This window comes from Calidris pugnax, unplaced genomic scaffold (assembly GCF_001431845.1).
Source record: "Calidris pugnax isolate Ruff unplaced genomic scaffold, ASM143184v1 scaffold38, whole genome shotgun sequence".
NCBI lineage: Eukaryota > Metazoa > Chordata > Aves > Charadriiformes > Scolopacidae > Calidris > Calidris pugnax.
Genome location: NW_015090995.1, coordinates 6,786,828 through 6,811,660, shown reverse-complemented (window position 1 = coordinate 6,811,660; position 24,833 = coordinate 6,786,828). Strand labels below are relative to the sequence as shown.

The 24,833-nt window shown below is 41.7% G+C and overlaps 1 protein-coding gene across 1 annotated transcript in view; it reads right to left on the bottom strand.

Moving 5' to 3' along the window:
- Window positions 1-24,833, bottom strand: part of AFF2 (AF4/FMR2 family member 2) — a 341,823-nt gene that overhangs the window by 156,997 nt on the left and 159,993 nt on the right. Inside the window, exon 5 of the mRNA XM_014954912.1 lies at window positions 608-652. Coding sequence (XP_014810398.1) covers window positions 608-652 — 45 coding nt within the window. The remainder of the gene's footprint in view (window positions 1-607; window positions 653-24,833) is intronic.

The window sequence follows — 24,833 nt, the reverse complement described above, 5'->3', positions numbered from 1 at the left end:
GCCAACAGGGACCCCAAAGTTGGGGTGTCTGAGGAAAAGCCCATTTTACACTTAAAGTAAGACAGATTTACACTTATAAAACTTGTTGCGCACACTCCCCTTTTTCTTGTTATATGATCTTGTTGCAATTAAGCCATGCTCTGTTTTCATTTTTTGCATTCAACCACTGACTAGATCTCCCAGAAAAAAAAATAATTCTGTAGGTCTTCTACATAACCATGAACAATGAGCAACTGTAGTTCAGGGTAAGAAGGAGTAAGACTGTAGGTCAGTCTGTGAGTGAGAGAATTTAGGCAACTCCACTTCAGGGCAGGACAGAAATGTGTCCTGGAGAGACTCACAGAGACCAAGACCTTAAAAAAGAACAGGAATGTGTGTAAATCCTGACCAAGACAAGCTGGCAGATGTACAGTATCAGACGAACTGACCTTATTCACTAAGGAGCACCCTGGGCCTACCACTTGGCCATGTCTCTTTAATACAGACCCACTAATATGGTATTATTTGACTACAGTGTTAAAGACAGCCACATAACCTTTCTCCATGAAAGATGAAATAACAGCACTACAATTATACAGAAGATACAAAAGCATAGGGTATTACTCACCCGTAATATTTCTTCCACACAGCTGGAGTCATTGGGAAGGGTGACCTAGGTTTAAAGAAAAAAAAAAATGTTTAGTCAGGTGCTGGATGCAAAGTTCAGTGACTACAACCACACAGGTGAACAGCTAACAAGCAACTGTCTCTGTTTGAAGACTGCTGTATCCACACTTGCTGCCTACCAAATTTCCCAGTTCAGATCAACATAAATAATCAGCAGGACCCATTTTGTCAAAAGTTGTTTTTTCTCTTCTGCGCTGCTTTGTGCTACTAACGACACTTTTGAAGCAATAAAGTACTCTGATTTCCTCACAGTTGAGAACTGGCACTAGAATTGCCTGAAACTTCTGTAATTGAAGAAGATCCCACTGTTACTCCTACCGGCAGCCTTCAGATAGAAGGCGAGGTTTGGTTTAACTTGCCGCACGCTGCAGCGAAGGACAGAGGTGATAACAGTTAGGAGAAAGCTGTTATCATCAACTATCTCATCCTACAGCTTAATAGGCTAACAGCCAAGACAGCTCTTAAAACTTAAACATATACTGTAGTAAAATACTGGTTGGACTATAAGGCTGGCTGCTGATTTTGTTGTCCCTCACTTCATCAGCCTGTTGCAGGTGAAGTGTCCTCTGAAGACTGAACAGCACACAAGGATTCGCCTGAAGAGGCTTAACAGCTATTCCTTCTCCCCTTAGAAAGATGTTGATACATCTATGCACACAATCATACCCAAGCACACACACAGTGGTGCCCTGAACATCTTCCAATTGAAAATACTCATTCAAATGGTACTTACAACATTTGCCACAATCCCTCATTCCAAGGACATGAAAGAGCACAAAACCTCTAAATACTGTGAATATTTACGTAAACAACAGCCACACATGACTCTCACGTACAACCATTTTGTAGCACCTGCAGGTAGTTATGATGGGTTCTTGTCATGGGGTACAGCAGGAGAGAAAGTGACAATATTCAGGAAGGTACCAAAAAAAACCAGGTAAGTGCTTCATACCATAAATATTCAGTGAGACTTTTCTGCCTGACGCTTCTAATTTATTGCCCTTGGTAACTAGTTTGGTAAAAGACATTCATGACTAAACTTAATCCCCATCATCCTAATCTGCTACAGAGTTTGACCAAAAGCACCGACCATGGATTTCCTCCTGTATTTCAGCCAGCACTAAGCTTTAAGAATAAATCCACACAGATGCAGAAGTCAAAGACCAGAAACACCTATTAGATCACCAAGTTCACGCTCTGCTAACATAGCATGTTCTTCCCATATCTTCTAGAACTGTGGCTAGTCTGACCCAAAAACTGTAGGGAAATGGGTGTCCCATCCCTTCCCTTAATAAAATGCAGAGCAGTGTAGTAAATTATTTGGCCCATATTTGTGGTATTGTTAAAATTTTGGTTTCAGTGTCATCTCAGCCTTTCTGTAGAGCTCTTCCCACTACTCTAATTCTTTACTTCCCTTCACACTTATACCATGCACAGACATGTGAAATTACACTCCACTTTTTTTTTTTTTTTTTTTTTTTTTTTATTTTTTTGTGTTTTTGCCAGAATCTGATCAGATCTGCGCAGATCATATTTTTTTTATACATTCCTTGGAAATAAACTCATTATCAAATCTATACACATGATACCTTAAATGTCATCAAATTCAGCCACCACCTTCCTGACTAGCTCCTGAATGTGGGTCAGCCACTTGACTATGGTTTCAGGGAAGGTACCCTGATAGTCAAGTGAACCAAGAGTAGTTTAATGTAAGGAGCCACACAAGATCACATACTAACGAAACAATTCCCTGTGTTCTCAGCCTGTTCACGCTAAAACACGCATTTCTGTATGGGGTAACAATGGAAGAGAATTACTTGTGTATAGGATGGGCATCCCTGTTCTGAAAGGAAATACAATCTTAATGGTTTGAATTCCTATACAACTCATTACTCTTTGCAGAAAGAAAAGTCCTCCTACAGAGGGCAACCCAGCAAACTTGGCCAAGTGACTGAAGAGGAGAGAGATCTAAAGAGACACACATTTCCCCCAGGTCTTGTGTCCTACCTGCCAGTTTCATGCACATCCTTGGGACATGGGGCTAGAAGACAGCGCTAGCTCAGTATGGTGAAGGCCTGAATTGCTTCCCACTGTTTAGAAACTCCATTTGTGTCAGAAATAGCGTGGCCAGCAAGACTAGGGAAGTGGCCGTCCCTTTGTACCAGGCACCGGGGAGGTCCCACCTCGAGGGCTGTGTCCACTTTTGGGTTCCTCACACCAAGACCCTGTCCCTCTTGAACTGGGGAGCCCAGAACTGGACACAGTACTCCAGTTGTGGCCTCACCAGTGCAGAGTAGAGGGGGAGAATGACTTCCCTTGACCTGCTGGCTACACTCTTCCCTATACAACCCAAGATACCATTGGCCTTCCTGGCCGCAAGAGCACACTGTTTACTCATTGCCATTTTACTGTCCACCAGGACCCCTAGATCTTTCTCTTCAGTAGTTGCCTCTAGCGGGTCCACCCCTAACCTGTATTGGTGCCTGACATTCTTCTTCCCCAGGTGCAGGACCCTACACTTTTCCCTGTTGAACCTCATGAGGTTCTTCTTTGCCCAGCCCTCAATGAACATACAGCATTCTCAAATGCTGTATGTTCAACTTTTACCTACTTCTCTGATAAATAAGATTTTCCATCCATTTGGTTTATTTAATCACTGTTCCCTGAATTTCCAACAGTTCATCAATACATTGGTAAAGTACTCAAGTAAACAGGACTACAATGCAGGGATATTAGTGATTTTTATCTACTTCATCAACTGTAGATTATAATTTTCAGTAATATCACTTAAAAACATTCAACTGACCAAAAAAAGTACCTTACCCTTTGTCCCCAGTACTCAGCTCAAACTCTACCTGACAAACCTAGGCTGAGAACTTCCACTGGAAGCATTACCTGGAGCAGGCAGGCAGTCCACCCTCATACTGCTCGACTTGATATTCCAGCACTTCATTCGCCTTCCTTCATCCCTGCACTTTCCACTTAAATCACTTTTTCCCTCTCAATACCTGTAAATTCTTTGCTAATCTGTATTTTCCATACCTTGTACCAACTCCCCATTCAGAGAGGAATATAGTTAACTATAACCAAAAGACCAGCCACATGGGTATTACTGCAATGTGCAGTAGGATAGTGGGACTACATATGTCTCCAATACACTCCTGATTTTTTTTCCACTGAAAAATTAGTATGTTGGAATATGAGAAAACAAAACAACTACTCCCCAAATAAGCTTGCAGTGTACACACCAACCACAAAATCTCTCGTACCAGTAACAGAAGCAGCCCAAAAGCCAGTCGAGTGAGTCAGAACGGGAAGAGTGAGAGCAGCAGAGATACAGAAGCCCTCTCTTTATTTAACAACCCTCCCTGCCATTACACATGCCATTTTCAATGGTTAGCTGAGACACCATGTGTATTTCTTTGTTTAGAAATGTCATAATTGTGATAATTGTGTCCCTGACTATTAACACAGGGCAGAGCATGTTCTTACTTGTTTCACAGTTCTCTCCCAATTCACAGCCCTGTTTAAGTTTATATTACTTCAGAACTAATGATGATAATAACAATAAACATACCATTTTACTTTAATAAAGCCTACTATATATTATGCAATCACAACCAGCTTCTGCTGGCAGCACTTGCTAATAACTTTAAATGCTCATGCATCAATTTAATTGTGTTAATGGCAAAGAAGAGATTTTAATGGCTTGACAGAACTTTTGTTCCCTTTGGCATTGCTTTGTTTTGAATCACTGGTATTAAAGTAATGCAAGATGTCAAAGTGCTGTGATTGTCATATAGGGAGATCCAAGTAGGAGCTAGCACAAAGAGGAAAACATTTAGATTGATGCAAACATTAAAAGAATAATTATTACAACATGACTATCAGAGAAAAGATCAATGTAAGTCTTTCAGTACATTACTATTAATGGATTTCTAAAGAAATGAGACCATTTTTCTAAATTCATGCTATAGTTGCACATTCTAAGAGACTTGAAAGGCACAGATATATCCAGTCTATCCCACAGAAAAAAAGGAAAAAACAACCTCTCAACCTTTTAAAGTGTGAATCAAAAATTACAAGTTTAATTGTCCATAAACATTCGCACTCAGCTGACAAGTGCAAGCAGGCCCACACGGCATCCAAGCACAGATTCATCAGGACAGAATGAAACAGAGCAGATACAATATTCATCACTACCTCGAGTACTCATGCTATAACAAATTGTTATTAGAACTGCCACTAATAAAATGCCACATTCCTCCTGTAGTTTAGTCGAGATTGGACATCTATCCCATACTAATACTTTCCTAATCTAATAAAAATCAAGTAGCTTAAGACCCACTGTGTGACTCTCCACCCTCTTTCATTTTCAGCTTTCATCAGTCATCAGATTCTGAAAAGGAGGGCACAGTTGCATTTGTGCACACTTTTGGTGCTTTTCTTCCTTTGTGAGCAGAACGGCCGAACTCAGCCCAAAGGACAGATTCCAGAAATTTGGGTTCTGTATGAGCAAGCAGTTGCATTTCACATCACGAGCTCTTCTCTCGGCCGGCAGCGCACTCCTGAACCTTATACCAGTGAATATACAGAAGCTGCAGACGGACGTCCTGAGGTAATAAAATTTCAATCAAAGCAAAAAGATTTCACAACAGCTACATGCTACACTGAACTCATCTTCCAATTTCATTTTAATCTGGCAGAACTCTTTTGCATCAAAACACTTCATGTTTACTTTTAAACATTGCTTGCCAAAAAGACAAAAAAAAAGAAAGAAAGAAGTGAAATGGAAAGGTCAGATGGTCAAAATTTTCCACCTAATACAAGTTAGTATTATAAGGCTCTTCACATTTCGGTCTCACGAGAGAGAACAGAACTTAAATGATGTGGAACCAAAGGTTTAATGTATGGCTTGGATGGCTCAGTGCTAAACTTTAAAGAGAGGGAAGAAGGGCAGAAATCTAAGAGTGAGGGAATAGTTGCCTTTAATGTTATGCAGATCAAATGACATTGGGTGAATGGTTACAATATCTGATGAGTCATGTTGATCTAACCTTCCATTTATTCATTCAACAGTTCCTTGACCACTCTTACCTCCTGGACAATTTATAACCTGCATGAGATCAGATCTCGGTTTTGCTGCACAGAAAAATCATACAAAGTCTCTTTTCCCTGTAATTTACACCCAACAGCAGGCATTTCTCAGAAATGTTAGCAACAAAATCTTCCAACAGACTGGTCAGAATAGTTCTGAAAATTCAAATGCAGTGTCAGAAAGCAGAAATACACAATGAATAATGTCTTTGCCAGAACCGACCAACTACATTTTCATCTGGATAAACTGTTTGTGAACAATCCCTCTGGCTTTATTGATGCACAATTGGCATTCAACAAGTAATCTCTTCTTCCTGCCTTTGTTTTATTGGAAAGACAAATGTAGCATGTTAAATGAATGTAGGAACCCACTCTCATCTCTTGCATATGAGCACCTATGTGCTTATACATCAAGATCTCAGCTTTCATTGTCATCTCCTTTATCAAGGAACCCATGTTGACTCTGGGGAGATGAAGCTCATGCTACTGTTTACTCCTTAGAACACAAATTGATTTTTCACTTGCTAGCATGAAAAGATACTGTGCATGAGCCTTGATTGATCATTTCCAGTGTGCACTGCACTGGTAAGAGGAAAACACTTAGAAAAACAGAAGCAACAAAACCTTGACTGTCAGCGGAAGCCTTGTCCTCTGAATGCCTTCAGCTCCTGCCAGGCTTCCTGTTAACAGAGGGCACTACTTTTTTTTGATTAACACAAGTGGGAAGTGGATTGGGCAGTACTAAGAATAGCAGGGTTTCCAGATACAAGAAGTTGGACTAGATGACTTTTGAACATCTTTCCAACCTATATGTACCTGTGATCCAATTTTTGCAACATGCTCAGTAGAAATCTAAGAAGATGCAATACTTCACCTGCATTTAAGCGGAGTATACACCTGTGCCTTTCCAACACCAGCTTTCCTTTGATTGCCATCAGTATTTCCTTGCATGGACAGGCTTCATTTTCCTTCTTCATTCCCTACACCTCTTCTGACTCGCCCCTTTTCAGACAGCAGCCTGCCCCTCAGCTGCCATCTGACCACACATTTCTCCTCCTGAGGAAGATTGTTTCACATTTACTTGAGGTTAACTTCACACCACTGCTCAGAGCCCACTGTTCAAACCTTCTTGGGTTGTTTCACAGTTCATGTTTTTGTCCATTTCCTATCTCGCTAATATTTTGTCCCCAAAGGGTCATTCATGTTAAAGACAGCTGAAATAGATGTCAAACTAATCTCACTAGCTGGGAGGATCTTGGCTCTTCCTTCCTAACTTTAGCGCAAATGGGCACAAATGGGAGCAGCAAAAGAGCAAGGAATAAATATTGCAACCTAAGTGGGTTTTTTTTCTGGTGTATTTGATATTCATGAGGTTATCACCAACATATATTAGGACTGTACATTTAGGGTCTGAAGGAAACTGAAGTCAAACATGGTGGTATTAAAAAAAAAAAATCCAAAGAAAATTGTTCCCTTGGTATTCAAGTACATATATATGTTTTTTCACAAGGTTATTAATTCTCAAGGGAGCCATTTGTGGGTCCCAAATAACGCATATCCACTGTTTTCTTTTAGTACCTCCACCATTCTGGAACCAAAATACCATGAGAAGACTACATTTCCCATTATTTCAACCCCCAAAATATCTCCTGGGGCTTATTATAAGGTCTGTGAAAATATATACTTTATATATACACAAAAAATTAAGAGAGAGAGAAAGAAAAACTATTGCCTAAACAAAATACAGAGAGCTGCTCCTCTGTTCCTCTTGTACAAATACCGCAGTTGTGTCAAATAGGCATTTACTGCAGAACCTGAAAACAGGAAAAAGTTTTACAGAGCAGGCCTAGTTAATTAATTTGTTAAGCTAAGACAGCCTGGCTCGTAGTTAGTGCTGCTTCTTCCAGTGGTGGACAGAGAAGTTTATGCGTCTTCCCTTGAGTAAAGCACATTAAGTAGGAAAAACAACTTACTAGTGTGGTCCAAAACGTGAGTGAATCAGACTCATGCTGACTTTACTGAACTTCCTAAACGGCCTCTAGTTCAGAAGCCAAAACTGCCCACAATGGGTAGCTTCAGTTTCATACAAAAGCCAATGCCTCTAATATGCTCCTCCCCAGTCACCTAAGAGCTCGACAAAACAGTGCAGTTCTACCAGGTTGGGGCACTTGGACACAATCCCACAAATCAGAAGGAATTATAGTTTGATTTCCCTACAATGAATTCAGCTTACGACGACCTCCCAGTCAGAGCAACCCCAACCGCAAGGACAATGTTTTTTCACTGGCATTTAGTTCTGCTACAGCAACTTTTAAACAAGACTGACCCGAATGTGACAATTATATTTTTCTTGTTCTTCCCAGTGCATGCTGTATTTAGCCCATTTTTTCTTTTTTATTTCTTTGATGTTTTCTTTTAACAATACCATTTCAATGTTGATCAGCACGAAATAGTCTCCATGAAAGCACAATATGCTGATGTTCAATTTAAACTCAATGGTTCTCCATTATTTTCATGCAGCAAATTGCCAAACTCTATTAGAGAGAGAAGCCTGATAAAGTGATCTCTCACTTCAAGGTCTCCTGGGAGTTTCTTAATGTAGGTAAGGCTGCACATTTTACTTACGGAATATTCTAAGTGCAGTATTTTAGGAGCTTGGCATGATGATAATACCAGAGTAACTGGTAATGTCAGTATTCAGCCAGGCCCCAACAGCAGTGGCATTTGCAGTACTTAATTTGTGACCAAAACATGGCTTGCATAAAGGCTGTTACAACCATTTAATACTCACAACGAGCAAGGAAATTTGGAACTTCACATTTTCCTTTTTTCTCTCTTCCTTTATTCCTTCCTTCCTCTCTTTCTGTCCCTCCTCCTCCAAAGACAACAAGAACTTATTTGCTTATATAAAATATGTACATTTTCTTACATGCCTTGGTATTTTCACCTTATTCTGGAAGAGGTTACCTTATACATTTCCATTAAATTGATGATAAAAGGCACCCTGACCTAAAATGCCACCGTGCACTTGTCCACTTGAAACATCAAAGCCTGACTAACAGACTATGCAACCCTCCGGTGCGGTGAGATATATGGTGTGGCAGAAATAAAGATCAAGTGTCTGTTTCTTGTCTTACTTTTACCAGTGTGAATGAAATCTAACTCCTCTGAAGACAATGAAGCAGTGTAAGTATAAAATGAGTGTGAAGGGAATTCAGCTTCCAAGTCTACTCGCCCTCAGTTAGGGGGATGTAAATTAGATGCCATATTTATTCTCAGTGTAACTCTTTGAGTTGAACCTCCTGGAAATAATTCAATATCCCTGTACTATGCAGACATGCCTGTCTAAATTTAATACAACTTGGAACTGGATCTCCTTTAAATCTATTTCCCATTAGTGGAATTCGGTGCCAGTTCCCAGGACACGCCAGCACGAGAGCGAGCAGCATCAGGCAAGAGTTGTGGAACTTCCTGCTAAAACAGCAGCAAACGCGCCAGGTCAGACCATGGCCTTGGTGACACCACTGAAACTCCGCTGATGTCAGCCAAGTTGCGTCAGCGTAACCTGAAGCATTATTTGACCTCGTGAATTCAGACCATAACATTTCCTTCGAGGCATTAAAGAAGGACCTTTTTAAGCATCTATTTACATCTGACAGCACCTTCACTGTAGCTACAAGAACACAGCGCGTGGCTGCGCCCGTTATCTGTTCCACTTCTTTTTTTTAAAGCAGGTATGAACGTCCTCACTGAAAAATATACTCCTGGCTTGAATTTCTACAGAGGTTTGCACAGCTGCAAGGCCAGTGCTGGGTCCCAAATTAATTGCTCAGAGCTTGTTTGCAAATTAGGTATTTTCATATGTTCCTCCACCAGAGTCACAACTCGCAGATCGCATCCTCAGACTGTCTTCAAAACAGAAGACCAGAATTCAAAGGGCAAGGACATGGTCTTGCCCAGGGGGAAACAAAACAAGTATTTTGAAACATCTTAAGGTTTAAATACCAACACTACCTGTTAGCATTACGTGTCCACAAAAATACATTTTTTACATAAAATTCAACCAAATAAATGAAATTCCTGATGAAATAAAAGCCATTTTCTTTTTATTATTAATAACAAAATAGCGCTATTTATGATTTTGTCTTTATTGGGACTGGATCCAAATTTAGACTACATTAAGAGCCAGATCTTATGCTCATTAAATAGTAAAACACATAATTATCCCAACTGCCAATGAATGTCATGGTTATCACACAAAAGAGGAGCAAAAGAACAGTTTCGGGGGGCAGTACAGAACTTAGAACAAAGAAAATCTGATTTGGAATGGGATCTTTATGGCCTCCCTTTTAGTTACATTTCTAATTAAAATGCTTTGATCTATTAATGCCAAGGGACCCTGCTAAATGTATTCAATGCAGAAGTCGCATACTTTTCCTGAGCTCCCAAAATCTCTTAGATCTGTGTGCACTTATGCTGCGTGCAGTTAAACTGCTCACTAAAATGAAAAGATATCTAAGAATAACTCACTTCCATTAGATTTATAAATCACATTAATTAATTCTACATCTCCAGTGGTGTAGAGACCAAACTCTAATGCGAGATCTAATTAAAGAAAAGGGAAAAAAAAATTGGAATTGAAACACAGAAGTAACTGTTTAGCCTCAAATTAATGAGGCGCTATGCTAAGCAAGAATGTCCATAAATCCCTAATGAGGATTTTAAACACATTAAAACTTCCTAATACAAAGTGTTTGCCTTCCTTTTATCCAATAACAAATAAGCCAATAATTTTCTGCCTCTAAATGACACTATTAACTGTCATGGCATGTTTTATTTGACAAACCCTCCATTCAAATACAGTAAAACCAATTAATTTGCCTGCTGTGAAATGTGTTTCTTGATAGCTTTTATGTGATTTTTCTTCTCAAAGAAATGTAAATAGGAGGTCAATGTAGGTGCCTGATTTCGCTTAAAAATATGCCGCAATAACTATAGATTTTCTAGTCAGTTTGCATTTCAAATGAATTGAAAGATAACCTCCATTTTCAGGTCATCAATCACATAATGGTCTCCTGATAAGTAAACAGTTACAGAGTAATAGTTTTATTACTAGGGAAATGGTCCCATATTTGAGCCGTGATAGTTGCAAAATTACCACTTTGTTCTGTTATAAATAAGGGTTCGCAGTCAGGGTGCGTGGCCTCTCTGCCTTCCCCAGCAGCCGGACCAGGGCTGAGCAGCCCCGCCAGCCCCTCTCCTCCAGCTGCACTCCACAGCTAAGCTCCACGGCTTCCAACCATGAGGACGACGATGTCTTACCTTTTCCTTTTGGTCAGAAAAATCCCTAGACCAAATAAAAGATAATTCTGTGGTTTCAATGGTCCCCTGGGCCCTACTTAAGTAGATCTCAGCAGAGAAAAGCAAGACCACGTTACGACTGCCCCAAAATTACGGCGTATCTGAATCGCCGAAGCTCTTCTAAGGGTTTGTCACTGGGAAGATCAGCCTGCTAAGAAATACACATTTTATACTTCCAAAACGCACTTTTCTCAGTCTGTGCCCACTATGTGAACTGAACCGCACCGTAAATTGAAGGCAAAATAGAGGCTAATGTATGGCATGCCATGCTTTATGGGGCCTAACTGAATGCCAATTAATCTTTACAACATATGTACAGTTCCATCAGCTCTTGCATTGCATCATGATCACATGGAGACTGTGGTTTCTTTGCCTTAAGACGGAAACACAACTTGGAAAAAACCCATGACACACCACATACACACACTCAGAGAAGGAACGGGGAATTAAATAAAACAAATATGCCTACCGGCACAAAAAGGACATAACTGCTCACTTATTTAATTGTCTGCAATAGATTACCAACCAGAACTGGATAATTTATGTAGCATACCATGACAGCTGAGTTCCAATTTGCACAATCTTGTACGCGTGTTTCTTATTGAAATAAGCAAAGAAGATCTGTAATCTCACTCAGAAGAGCAGTGCCAAGGCCACCTGACCCATGAGGGTTGGTGAGAAGAGAGACTGGGATAAATCAAAGGCGGTGACCATGCTCTGCAGCTCCATTAGCCACTGTCCCCATCATTGAAACACACAGCCCCAAACTTCTATTTGTTCCTTTTTCCCAACAAAAATTCTTTTACTATTGCTAGAAATTTTTGCCATAGTGACCTTTCCGCAGGGATGTCTGGAGAAGCTATTTATATTTATATATTATTATCATATAAAATTATATGTCCAAACAAGAGAAAAATGCATTATGCAAATACCCATATTTTGTTCCTTAACCCCAATCCTATTTAATAAGCTTAGGAATTGAATTGCAGCATTTTCAAGAAGTAAATTGAAGAAACCCCTTGTCTTCCCGAACAGTGAGAAAAACATGCTCTTTCTATACACTCTCAGCTAATAAAAATTCCTAAATTAAACTTTAAGAAATATTTAAGTGAGAACTATGCTTGACACAATCAAATATCAAGAAATCAGTTTCATGATGGATACAAGCTTCTGAGCTTAAGATACAGCATAAGGTAACCTGTATTTGCTCACTTAGAAATTTAATGTTTCTGAAGTCTGAACTAAGCTCCACCTCTCCAGAATGCTACTGTCTGCATCTAATTTTGCTGATATAATATAAATAAAAAATATTTATATTTTCACAAAAGATCTGATATGATATCCCACATCAACAACTTTTACATCTACTTCTTAATCGAGACATTGAATTGGGCTAAGACCACCTGACATTATTTCACTTCTGACCTTTTCAACTGTCAAAGCAGACAGATTTTTATCCTACAAGATTCGAGCCAAAGCCTCAAAGGTGCAGTGCCAGAGCATTAATCCATTTCACTAGACAGTCATTGAAATTATAATTGAAAGTTCAACTTACTTTAGCATTTTATGCTGAAATACTTCTGGCAGCCCAGGGCAGAAAGTCGAAATCTGGTTTCCAATGGAGACCATTTCCAATGGTTTCTAAATGTTGGCAGTGAAATTCCTTATTGTCAAAGAGATCAGCAGATGCCGGCTTCCATTAATTTACTTTCTGTGACTGCTGCTCACTTCAGGAAGCCTTTCTTTACCTAAGGATGCTGACCTGCTGCCGGATCCCATTAGAAACGGACTAGTAAAGACACTGATTTATTAGGAGACTGGGGACACTTCAGGGAAATTCCCTACAGCAGCCAGGGCAGATCCCATCCCTCCATTTATTCTGACTGATGCCATAAGCAGAAAAACAAATCTGCACAGCAGACATAACGCAGATCTGTAAAAGCTCCAAATCCAAGCTAAATGGACTGACCCATGTGTATTACACGATCAAGAGTAACTCCAGAATCTGAAGGCTCGGTGGACAGCTTTGTCTCTTCACCAACAGGCTGTCGTAAAGGAAAAAGGACTTTTGAATCTGAAAATAACATCACCATTTTAAGTAGTCAGTGGGCTGTAAATCCTTTGTTCTGCTATTCTGGAGCTGCCCAGAGGTCTCTGGCCAGGAAGTTCCCTATAAATAACAGTTTATTATTCTTAGACTAATCTCAAAAGCTATCTAAACAAGCATTTAAGTTAACTTGGAATACATGTTTCATTAAAACCTAAATGTCTTTTTTTCTTCATTTTTACAGTTGGGGCTGACTAGTAATTCTTGGCATCTTATTCAGAAGCCAAAGTTTCCTTTTGGGGAGTGGGAAGAAGGAAAAGGGAACATGAGATCTAATACCTTTTATGCAATGATAGGTCATTTTATCAACGTTTTCAAGACTACTGTATTTGCTCTATAAATTATACTGTCTATATCTGCACAAGGTCCCTTAAATCCTTAGTGCCAGGATATTAGCCCCTTAATTCAAAGCACTGAGAAATAATGCTGCAGCAATGCATGAGCAATGGGAAGAAAACAGCCCTGAAGACCACATTAACCGGGCGTGCGTTGGGTCTCCTTGAGGCGCAGCGATCTTAAGGCTCAGCTCTCAAAGTCAGACCATTAAGGCAAGGAGAAAGCAGACTGGCTCCCAGGCAATGCAAATCTCACAGAAGGGCATCTGAGACAAATACCAGAATTGCACGATACCTTCGGGACATCAACAGTGACATTAGCAAACCTTCTGTACCCTTGGAGAGGGTGTCTTGGCACTTACTGCTTCAGCACTTTTAATTACTTTGCTGTTACCAGCCCTGCCGGAGACGTCTGTCTCCTCCTCTGCATGTGTGTCTGTGCATGGAACTGTATACATATTTCTCCTTCCCCTTCTTTCTACTTAGATGTTAATGGCAAAGATGATCAACCATCTATGGGCTGCTGCCAGCGTCGTTTCACACACACAGCGTGACCCCTCCAATGGTAGAGCTGTTGGTGTCCAGGTCCTGGTGCAGACCAGCAGCACTGCCTCTTTGGATCCCTGTCAGGACTATTGCCTTCAACCCACCGTTTGCTGCTCTGGACTCAATCTACATACTCTGTCAATGATCCATGCACAACTGTAGTTGCCTACAGTGGGATCAAGGACACAAGCCCTTTAACAGTCGGCTTTCATAGAAAACGTAGTTAATTTCAAACGGTTTTATTTTACAAACTAAATATTTTGACAAAATGAAAGAACTCTGAAAGCACAGAGAGGATTTGGGAATTTATAGTTTCATTTTGGTAGAGGTGTACTGCAACTTTGGGCGAGTTAATTAACTGCTGGGTTTCTTTGTGCATCTGTATAAACGCAGTAAGCAATATATAACTACCTGCCACCCAGTTATAGCAGGAAAGCAGTGGTTTGGAGATCCTCAGCAGGATGGTGTCACACAGGAGTGACATATATACACAAAGCTGTATACAACTGGAGATTCCTGACTGCTGTAAATGTCAATCCTCAAAAAATGGTTTGACCTTTTTTATCTATTATTTCCATTTTATAACTGAAATCAGGTCTGACACATTGAGCATTTCAGGGGAATAAATGCAGGTTGGGGATGACTTTGCAGTCTCACGTCTCACATCACACCCTTGAAATGCAATGATCTCCCCAGAAATACAATGCTGTCTTGGTACTTAAGCCCCAAGGACCTCCCAGCATCCGTTTGCTGGCTGACCTAACAAGCCAATGAGCCCATTATCACCACGTCTCTAGAAGCCAACGAGGTTTCTTTTTGTGGAACTGCTTAAAGCATACAGCAGATTGATCTTAGAGAAATTATTCTTTAGGCATTTAATTGAGATCTTCCGTGGGCAGAGTCACCTTCTGGATGAACCCACTTCTGCACTGACTAGACAGAGAGGCCAAGGACACCACTCTGCTTAATCGAGGTATCTCAGCTAGAGACCAAAAGTTAGGTGAATTAAATATGGATCACAAAACCCACAATTGCACTGCAGCTCGTGTGCCAGGCTGAACTCGCAGTGCAGAAATGGAAACAGATGGGGAATAAATTCCCCATCAGGCAGTGGCTTGGGGATCTGAATGCAAGACCGAGAGCCAACCACTCTTGTCAAGCTAGACAATGAGCAATTTGTTGTCAAATGATAATTTTGAATTGGAGGGAAGAAGGGAAATTGCTTTGATTTGGACTTAAAACAACATTTAAAAAACTTTTCAAAAAGCTGAAAATTTGAAATTGTTAATTTTGTGTTGATTTAAACAAAAATGCAGGTGTTTCCTATTGATTCTAACCTGGTAAAACACTCTCATTAAGAAAACAAAACAAAACAAAACAATGTCAGGAGCTCCAGAAAGAAACAATGAAGAATTTGTTTTAAAAAATGGAAATGCCAATCAGGAAAATGCCTAAATACCTGCTTCTGATTTCCATAATTTCCCCGAATTTGTAAAACCCAATAAAATAAAAAAACATTAATAGAAGTGGCAGCACTGCTGAAATTGATCACCCACTGCAGAAAATGTGTCCTCCCTGTTGCAGAGCTGCGTGGCTGAATTTCAGGCTTCCCTCACCCACAGCTTTGCCAGTGGGAGAACAGAAAATCCAGTTTACCTTCCACATATAAATCAGTTCATTAAAATCACAGAATTGTTACAGGGCTAAGGTGGGGGTTTTGACACAAATGCCTCTGATTGTGTTCTACCAGTAAGCTCAACAAAATGAAACGAAGAAACTCTCAGAAATTATCAAACTGCCAAATTTTTCTCATTGGCTCTTACAGAGAACAGCCCCACTTTAATTGGCTGAAGGGAAAAAAGCTGTCACATCTGAAATGGCCAGAAGAGAGAAAAACGCTGGCAGAATGATGTCTTCCTAGGTGAGAGTAGTCCAAGACTTAATTCCATGTGTCAGGGCAAGATAACACACAGTCATACGCATATGATCTCATCAGCCCTTCAGGAGACAGGATTTTACTTGACGTTTGGTAATATTATTTTACAGACTTTCTTAATATGTTTGCAGAACACACAAACCAGGAAAAAATGCCGTGTAAACCTCAATCTAGATACCACTTAAAGGGATATGCAATCATTATAATCAGAGTAATCACAGCATTATTAATTACAAGAGGAAAAAAAATAGATAAACAACCAGTAGGAATTCCACGTGTTGACAAAAGCGTTTGCTGTCGATCACTAGTGTTTGCATCTCTCCCTCCCCGATGCCTACGCGCACTTCCATGTGTATATGCGTGTGGCACATGGGTGGGCAGCGTGTATCAGCCTCTGGGTATTATTCAACCTATCAGGGTGAAAAATGTCCCTGCCCTGCCACCGCCAGCTGCATGGAGAGCTCAGCCTGTCCACCCCTCCTGCTGGCCTCCAGCGGGCAGGCACTGCAGACACTCTGATGGTCCCCCTTTACAATAACACTGGTTTATGTTTTGCAAAAAGTCCTTGCAGAGCTTCATACCCACCGAAAGGGAACTCGGGGTCAGTTACGAGATCACTTCCCATTTCTTGAGATGACTGCAGGCATTTTCAGTGCCCCTGCCCTGAACCTTTCTCTGCAGGGACCCCGGGCAGGGGTTCCCCAGCAGCCTCAGGGCAAACCTGACCCAGGTCCTGTTGCTTTCCCCAGTGCCATCAGGCTTTGGAGCACAGCAGCACAGCCTGAGCCACCTCCAACCAACTGCCCCTGGGCTCCAGCTCCAGCGACCCGCGCGCCCTGAGACGCGGGAGGCAGCTGCACCAGCAAAAGGGGTCACACAGGTTGGGAAAGTTTCCTTCTAAACAACAGAGGCTAAAAACTTAGGGCTTGATTCCCTCTTGTAACTTGACAGCTAGAAAGGAGGGATAAAATTGTGTTGGAAGAAACCCCCTTCTCAAGAGTGGCCTGGGCAGGCTCACAGGAGAGCTGGCTGCTGGTCCCCGCTGTGCCATCCCTGGGTCCTTGCTGTGCCATGCCTGGGTCCCTGCTGTGCCATGTGTGGGTCCCTGCTGTCCCATGCCTGGGTCCCCCCATCCCTACATCCCCAGAGAAGGGCTCCCACAGCAAACTGCCACCCCAGCCCAGCCCCTGCTCGGCCCCACAGACACCAAACACAGCCTGAAGCCACCCTCCGCCCGCCTTCGCGCGGGGCCAGAAAAACTAACAATCAGAGCTTTCTTTTAAGCTGTGAAAGCTTAAACTCTGTAAAGCTTGACAGCAACTTGCACTCCCAGCTAAGCCATCAGCATTTTCAAGCCTTAGGGAGATAAACAGATACTTGTGTGTTTTTATATATAAATTCATGTGTATTTGTAAATACTCAGATGATTTCCATACACACCCACCAGCCACACAATACAATAATAAATTATTCCAATAAATGGCATTACTCTATGAAAGCAACAAGGATAAATATAATTGCACAAGGTTTAAACAGGATGTAAATCAGCATTAAAAAAAAAAAAAAAAGGCAAGTTAACGTGAAGCTGTTTACTCCTAGAGAATCTCCACTGCTCTAACATTTCAGCAATAGCCTCCAGTCGTGAGTGTGCTGCAGGAAGTAACAGAGAGCAGTTCAGCAGATGAAACAAAGAGGACCTAATTACCATGCGAAGCACAACATCCTTCAGATGTGATGAGAAACGTGACTGCATGAAAAACTGGTCCTGGGGAAATTTCAAAATATGACCACCCAAGCATAAAGAAGAGAGTGGTGAAAACCAGGGAAACTGCAACATGAGGGTATAGTATTTCTATACAAAGAATATTAGTTTAAACACATGCACATACAGATATTGTGTACGTACACATCTATATGCAAACACACCAATACAAGGAACTATGTGATTGTGGATGAAAGCTATAAATGTATAAAAGCTTTCAAACCATATGCTACATATTAATAAAAAAAAAAATCACATAAATTCTTTGTATGTTGATCCATGGAGATTCTTGAGGGAAAAGCAAACAAACAGCCAAATGCATGAAAAACAACCAAGCAGCCTGACAATCCAGCACTATCCTTCCATGTTCATCATCCTTGGTCATTTAATATTCATTTTGCCTACAATTCCACAGTTTGCATGTAAATAATTTATGAATATTGTCCATGAATTATTTTGGGGGTTTTGTTGTGGGTGAGTTTTGGGGTTTTTTTGAAGAAGAAAAGGAGGAAAATGGATGATAAGCACTGACATCTTCTCAGAGCAAGGGAAAGCCTGGTTCTCAGTTCCAGGTACAGAAGTTGTGTCATTTGCAAAAAGGTTCGAGGAGGTATTTAAAGCCCCAATAGAGAAAATGCTGGCTTGTGCTGGGGCTGGGGTCAGCACAGGCCCCTGCAGATTTGGCACCAGTGCAACTGGGGAGACCAAGACCCCATCTCTGGCGTGATGTGGGACTATGCTCAGGAATGGCCATTACTCCCTCCAGGGTGGAAATGCAGTGTACCATTTCTAATTTTGATCTACCAAATAGCGTGCCCTTTTGGAAAAGAAATTGCATCTCCTGAACATCTCTTTGCTAGAGAACCTGAGCAAGGCAGATGTCACCCTATTCATTTATTACCCCAGCCCTGGGCAGGGGGATATGTGTGTGTGTGTGAAGCTGATGGTGCATCTTGAAAGGCTGTTCAAAGTGTGTAAAAACTGAGAAATAGAGTTTGCAAATTCCTTGGCACGATCAATACTGCTCCTCCAGCTCCAGATTCCCTTTATCGATGACAGCCTCTCCCGTTGCAGTGATTAGAGATTCTACATCTTTTAATCACAAAGAACATGACAACTACACCCTATCTATAGCTTTGTGATTTACAGCAATTGATGCACTATCATAATTGCATTAGCGCAATGATAGCTTTTGGGTGTTACCCAAGCAGCTGAATTTAAATATGGTTGCATTTGTGACAAACTGATTAGGAAAATTTGATACTTGAATCCAGCACTTATTTTAACCCATTCAACTTCACCTGTCTCCCTCTGCCTGTTAGTGAAAGGGACAAACCATTCTATTTCTGCCTCACCAGTTCTAACCATAAGAAAATGGAAAGCTGACCCATGGACTAAGAGAAGCCACATGATGGGGTTGTCTTGTCTATACATTAACTGACAGAGTATAAGTCTCAGGAGCAGCATCCCACTCTTCTAATGAAGTACCAATGCTACACCAATACAAGGAACTATGTGATTGTGGATGAAAGCTATAAATGTATAAAAGCTTTCAAACCATATGCTACATATTAATAAAAAAAAAAAATCACATAAATTCTTTGTATGTTGATCCATGGAGATTCTTGAGGGAAAAGCAAACAAACAGCCAAATGCATGAAAAACAACCAAGCAGCCTGACAATCCAGCACTATCCTTCCATGTTCATCATCCTTGGTCATTTAATATTCATTTTGCCTACAATTCCACAGTTTGCATGTAAATAATTTATGAATATTGTCCATGAATTATTTTGGGGGTTTTGTTGTGGGTGAGTTTTGGGGTTTTTTTGAAGAAGAAAAGGAGGAAAATGGATGATAAGCACTGACATCTTCTCAGAGCAAGGGAAAGCCTGGTTCTCAGTTCCAGGTACAGAAGTTGTGTCATTTGCAAAAAGGTTCGAGGAGGTATTTAAAGCCCCAATAGAGAAAATGCTGGCTTGTGCTGGGGCTGGGGTCAGCACAGGCCCCTGCAGATTTGGCACCAGTGCAACTGGGGAGACCAAGACCCCATCTCTGGCGTGATGTGGGACTATGCTCAGGAATGGCCAGTACTCCCTCCAGGGTGGAAATGCAGTGTACCATTTCTAATTTTGATCTACCAAATAGCGTGCCCTTTTGGAAAAGAAATTGCATCTCCTGAACATCTCTTTGCTAGAGAACCTGAGCAAGGCAGATGTCACCCTATTCATTTATTACCCCAGCCCTGGGCAGGGGGATATGTGTGTGTGTGTGAAGCTGATGGTGCATCTTGAAAGGCTGTTCAAAGTGTGTAAAAACTGAGAAATAGAGTTTGCAAATTCTGGCACGATCAATACTGCTCCTCCAGCTCCAGATTCCCTTTATCGATGACAGCCTCTCCCGTTGCAGTGATTAGAGATTCTACATCTTTTAATCACAAAGAACATGACAACTACACCCTATCTATAGCTTTGTGATTTACAGCAATTGATGCACTATCATAATTGCATTAGCGCAATGATAGCTTTTGGGTGTTACCCAAGCAGCTGAATTTAAATATGGTTGCATTTGTGACAAACTGATTAGGAAAATTTGATACTTGAATCCAGCACTGATTTTAACCCATTCAACTTCACCTGTCTCCCTTTGCCTGTTAGTGAAAGGGACGAACCACTCTATTTCTGCCTCACCAGTTCTAACCATAGGAAAATGGAAAGCTGACCCATGGACTAAGAGAAGCCACATGATGGGGTTGTCTTGTCTATACATTAACTGACAGAGTATAAGTCTCAGGAGCAGCATCCCACTCTTCTAATGAAGTACCAATGCTTATTGCTATGAGTGGGTGGATTTCAGCTTGGCCAGTATAGCTCTTATTTTGAATTTTTTTAGATTACCCCCCAGTTTTTACAATAAAGTCATTTGAACATTGATGCTTCTTTTTAATTTCAGGGGATTTGTTTGTTTTATTTTTAGCCTGATTCCTGACAGAAAGGAGACACCCACAGATTGCAGTCATGGGAGTCTGAAATAATGCATGTGTTTGTGCTCTCATACAAAAAGGGTGTTCAACTCACCCCTGCTGTCCAGCATCAAGGTCAAAAGATATGGAAACTCTTCGGAGTTTGAAAAGAAGGCAGTGGGGGAGAAGAGAGGGACCCTACTGCTGTCCCATTACAGGAAAAGCTAATAAAGCTCCCCCTTTGTAAGATATCAGAGGATCCGCATGAGCAAGAGACATTACAAGCGAGGCTTCATTAGCTCCTCCGCTCACAGAGAGACTTCTTTTTACAAGAGAACAGAAGATTTTAGTCTCCCGAGCTGAAAGAAAGCACAGGCTGGCAGGGAAGAATAAGGCTAGATGAAAAGCAGGTTCTTCTTATCTCTTTCTAAATATTACCATACAAAGTATTGGCTTGCATGCCCCCAGCAGCGTCCCACCTAACAGCACTCAAAACAACGAGCAAGTGCCAGAGCTGGTGCCTGCTACTTGCAGGCAATGGGAACTGATTCAGGACAACTCGCATCTTTTCCCAAAGCCTGACCCAATGCCAAAATGGCTGTGGCGTGTCACAGATTTCTTGGAAGACCTCAGTTCAGCTCGCTGCTCTGCCAGACACTCCTCGTGCAAGCCCAGGAGACTGTCATCTCTGCCTGACCCTCAGCTTCTACCTGATGTCCAGGACGATGGCCATCATCACACCTGACAGGGGGGAGCCATTTCACCATTCCCTACACCAGCACCTCGGTTGCAGGCACACAGCCAGCCTCAGAGCATCTCTGTCATGTAAGTGCTTTGGATTTACAGCAAGAAACCAAAAGCTACAAGTCTAATGCGTCACAAGAGATCAAGGACACCACCGATGGCCTAGATCTCTGTAACAGAAGTATCCCAGCACAACCCTGCATCACCTCCCAGTGTCCCCATTTATGCAGTTAAGCGCTGGCAAGCGCTGCGCTGGCACCAGATCCAGCACGCTCTGCATTTATCAGAACAACGGGCAGGGCTGGCACCACTTCTCCTCTCGCTTTGAACACAAAGAACAAGGCCTGGAGTGACCAGCCCGTTCACCCGTCCCGCGGCAGGGCAGAGGGGGAGGACACGGGGAAAACTCAAGAGCTAATTTCCCTTACATCAACATGAAACCCCAGAATTAAGCTACAACATTTTACTATACAGTCAATTTGCACACAACATCCTGGTGATGTTTCTGAAAATTTTGAGTCACTGGGAACCATCAGGACCTCTAGACTGTGGGCAGGAGTCCACACAACACAGATACTTGCTCTCTTCCTTCCTCAGCAGAGATCCCTCAACCCAGTCAGCCTGACCAGCCGCTATGTTCTCCTCAACTGCCACCTTCTCGAAAGGGCTACGGAGCAAGATGCAGGGAGCTGCCTGGGACCAGCACCATCAGTCTGGCTGTAAACTTGGATTTGCTGCTGGAGCTGATCATTTTCTCCTGATGACAGAGCACAGGAACAGACTGAGCTGTGTGTTTAGTTTGGGAACGTTTAAATAGCTGGAAGGATGCTCAGCACCAGTGTGCGCAGAGTGTTTATTGTTCTAAATCAAAAGCCAAACACACATCTTTTAAAAAATCCACTCTTTTCCTCAAAGCCCTAAAAACCCACCCAGACTATTGAGTTTCATTTCTGGGATAAAATCTGTCTATCATCACTGCATGCATGACAGGACCACGGCAGTGCTTGAAGAGACTAATTCCTTGTGCAGCTGTACCGTGCATCTGCCTGTTCCCTCCATACTGCTTGAGCTGCAGTTTCATTAAAATCCAGGTACACACTCTGAGGCACAGGGTTGTGAACGTGTTGCGACCCAGCTGGACTGGAGTACTTGCCCAGTCTGTTGTCTTGAGGCTCTACTGACAAGTATAAACCAAGCCGCTAAGCACAGATTTGAAACTTGGTTTAGGCAGCTGCTGTATCCTTTCCAGACTGGATATTCTGCTTCTGGATACAGCTCCCAAGAATAAACAACTGTTGTAATCACAGTAAAATAAATACTTTATTACAGTTGAGTAATGTTGGTTCTAATTACAGTATCATTGATGCATTTTCCTATTAGAGGAAGATTTCCACTTATTCTTTTTTATATTTATTTACCCCAAACATAATACTCAGTGTGATGTTTGCAATTGAGCTGCTGCTGCTCTCTTTTTCTGCCAGTTTTACAGCTGGGTTATTAGGCAAAGTTGATCTCACATCCTTCCAAAAATCAAACAGGTATCATCTTTGCCCAGACAGCTGCTGTCAAAAAGTGGATCTTCCTATGCCTTCTAGGTTACAGTTAAATCCCCTACAACCGGTCTAGCATCTGAATGGGAGCCTTTTCCAAGGAATTAAAAGATTCCTGGATCAGACCTAACAGGCATTTATCTTTGTTCTCATTGCTCAGTTAGCTGTGTTAGGAAACTCAGGTTGGTATTTTCGTATAACTGGCTCTTTTTTGCCATGGAGATACCCTACGGATTAGCACTTAGTAGGAAGAGAAAATTGCTACAAGTATTGTTCCTCCAAGTCATTTTTCTCATTGGTGTTGGAGGGAAAAACCGCAACCACTTAAATATGGGACAGGCCAGGAGCTGAATGGGCAACGACATTATTTTTGAGTCTATGCTACCAGTTACCTGCAGAATCCCAATAATGTGTGACTCATATATGCTGGTAAAGGCAAAAAAAATGGCCAATACCCCTATTCATCCTCCCTAATAGTTCCCTGCATCTAAGCTCCTATCGTCTGCTCCTTCTCACCCAGCTCCCATGTGTTTGGTTGTGCAGATGCTCCCCCAGGATGTGGATAATCTGAGATTATAACCTGAAAATTTCACAAATACTGCTATGTCAGGAGTCGGTTATATGGGAAAACAGAGCAAGTGTTACTATGTATTCAGGCAGTTTATAGTAAAACTAAGCTCAACAAGAACAGGATGATGACAATAAAGCTGCAAAGAGCCGTTTAACAACATAACTCCTTCAGCAACGATGACACCACCACACCATAACCCCAGCAAACAACCGCAAACACAGGTCGGTGAACCTTTATGCTCCAAGGGCTATCCCCAGAAGCACACTCAAAACCTGTCAGACTCTTTTATATAAGATTCCAGTTCTCCGGGTAAAGAAAAAAAAAAAGGGGGTAGGGGGAGATTATTTATTGATCTCCCACGGCTTTGAGAGCATGCCCTCTACATGCTAGGACTGACACTTATATTTCATTGACAGAAAGCCTTAATGTCTTTTTTTTTCCTCCACCTTTTCTCGGAACCACTGCTTCAGACAGCATCAAGACATGAAGTGGCTTCCTGATGCATAGAAATTATGTATTAAAACACTTCCAAAGACGGAAGAAGTTTGCCTTGCACTTGGACTGGGTTCCCAGCAGACAAGTCAGGACAGAGGGAGAGCCTGGCGGCACAGCTGTCACTGGTCCATGGAGCAGAGACATTGACACACCCAGGGACCAGAGAGGGCCAGGAGTTTTCTGAAGGTTGTATGGGAAAATGGGAACCGAATCCAAGGTCTGACACCTCCACTGGAGAAACTGCCAGTGACTTCAAACACCATTGACTCGTAACAGCTACGACAATTTACACCAGCTGAAGACCTGCCCCCAGGAGTCCTGCCTCGCCGCCCTCTGCTCTTACTGCTAGAGATCGATGACTCTTACAGGTCAGATTCTTTGTTTTGTTTTGTCAGGCTTAGATTGCTTCTTTGTACACTGCTGAGATCAAATCAATTACTTTCCACTCCAACCATCTGACCAAAGTAATTCTAATGGAGCAGAAAGCAGAAACTCAGATAAAAGAAGGGACAACATATTTTTCACTGTTATCTTTGTGCTGAGCATGATAAAGAAGGAATGAAGGCTGAAATAAAGATCATTCTTAATAATTTCCCCTCACGTAAGAGTAATGATCTTAATTCCCACCCTTTGTCTTTGTTGTGGAGATTGGGGACATGAGTTTAGATGGAAGATGAACCCTGTAAGTCTTCAAAGGAAGAG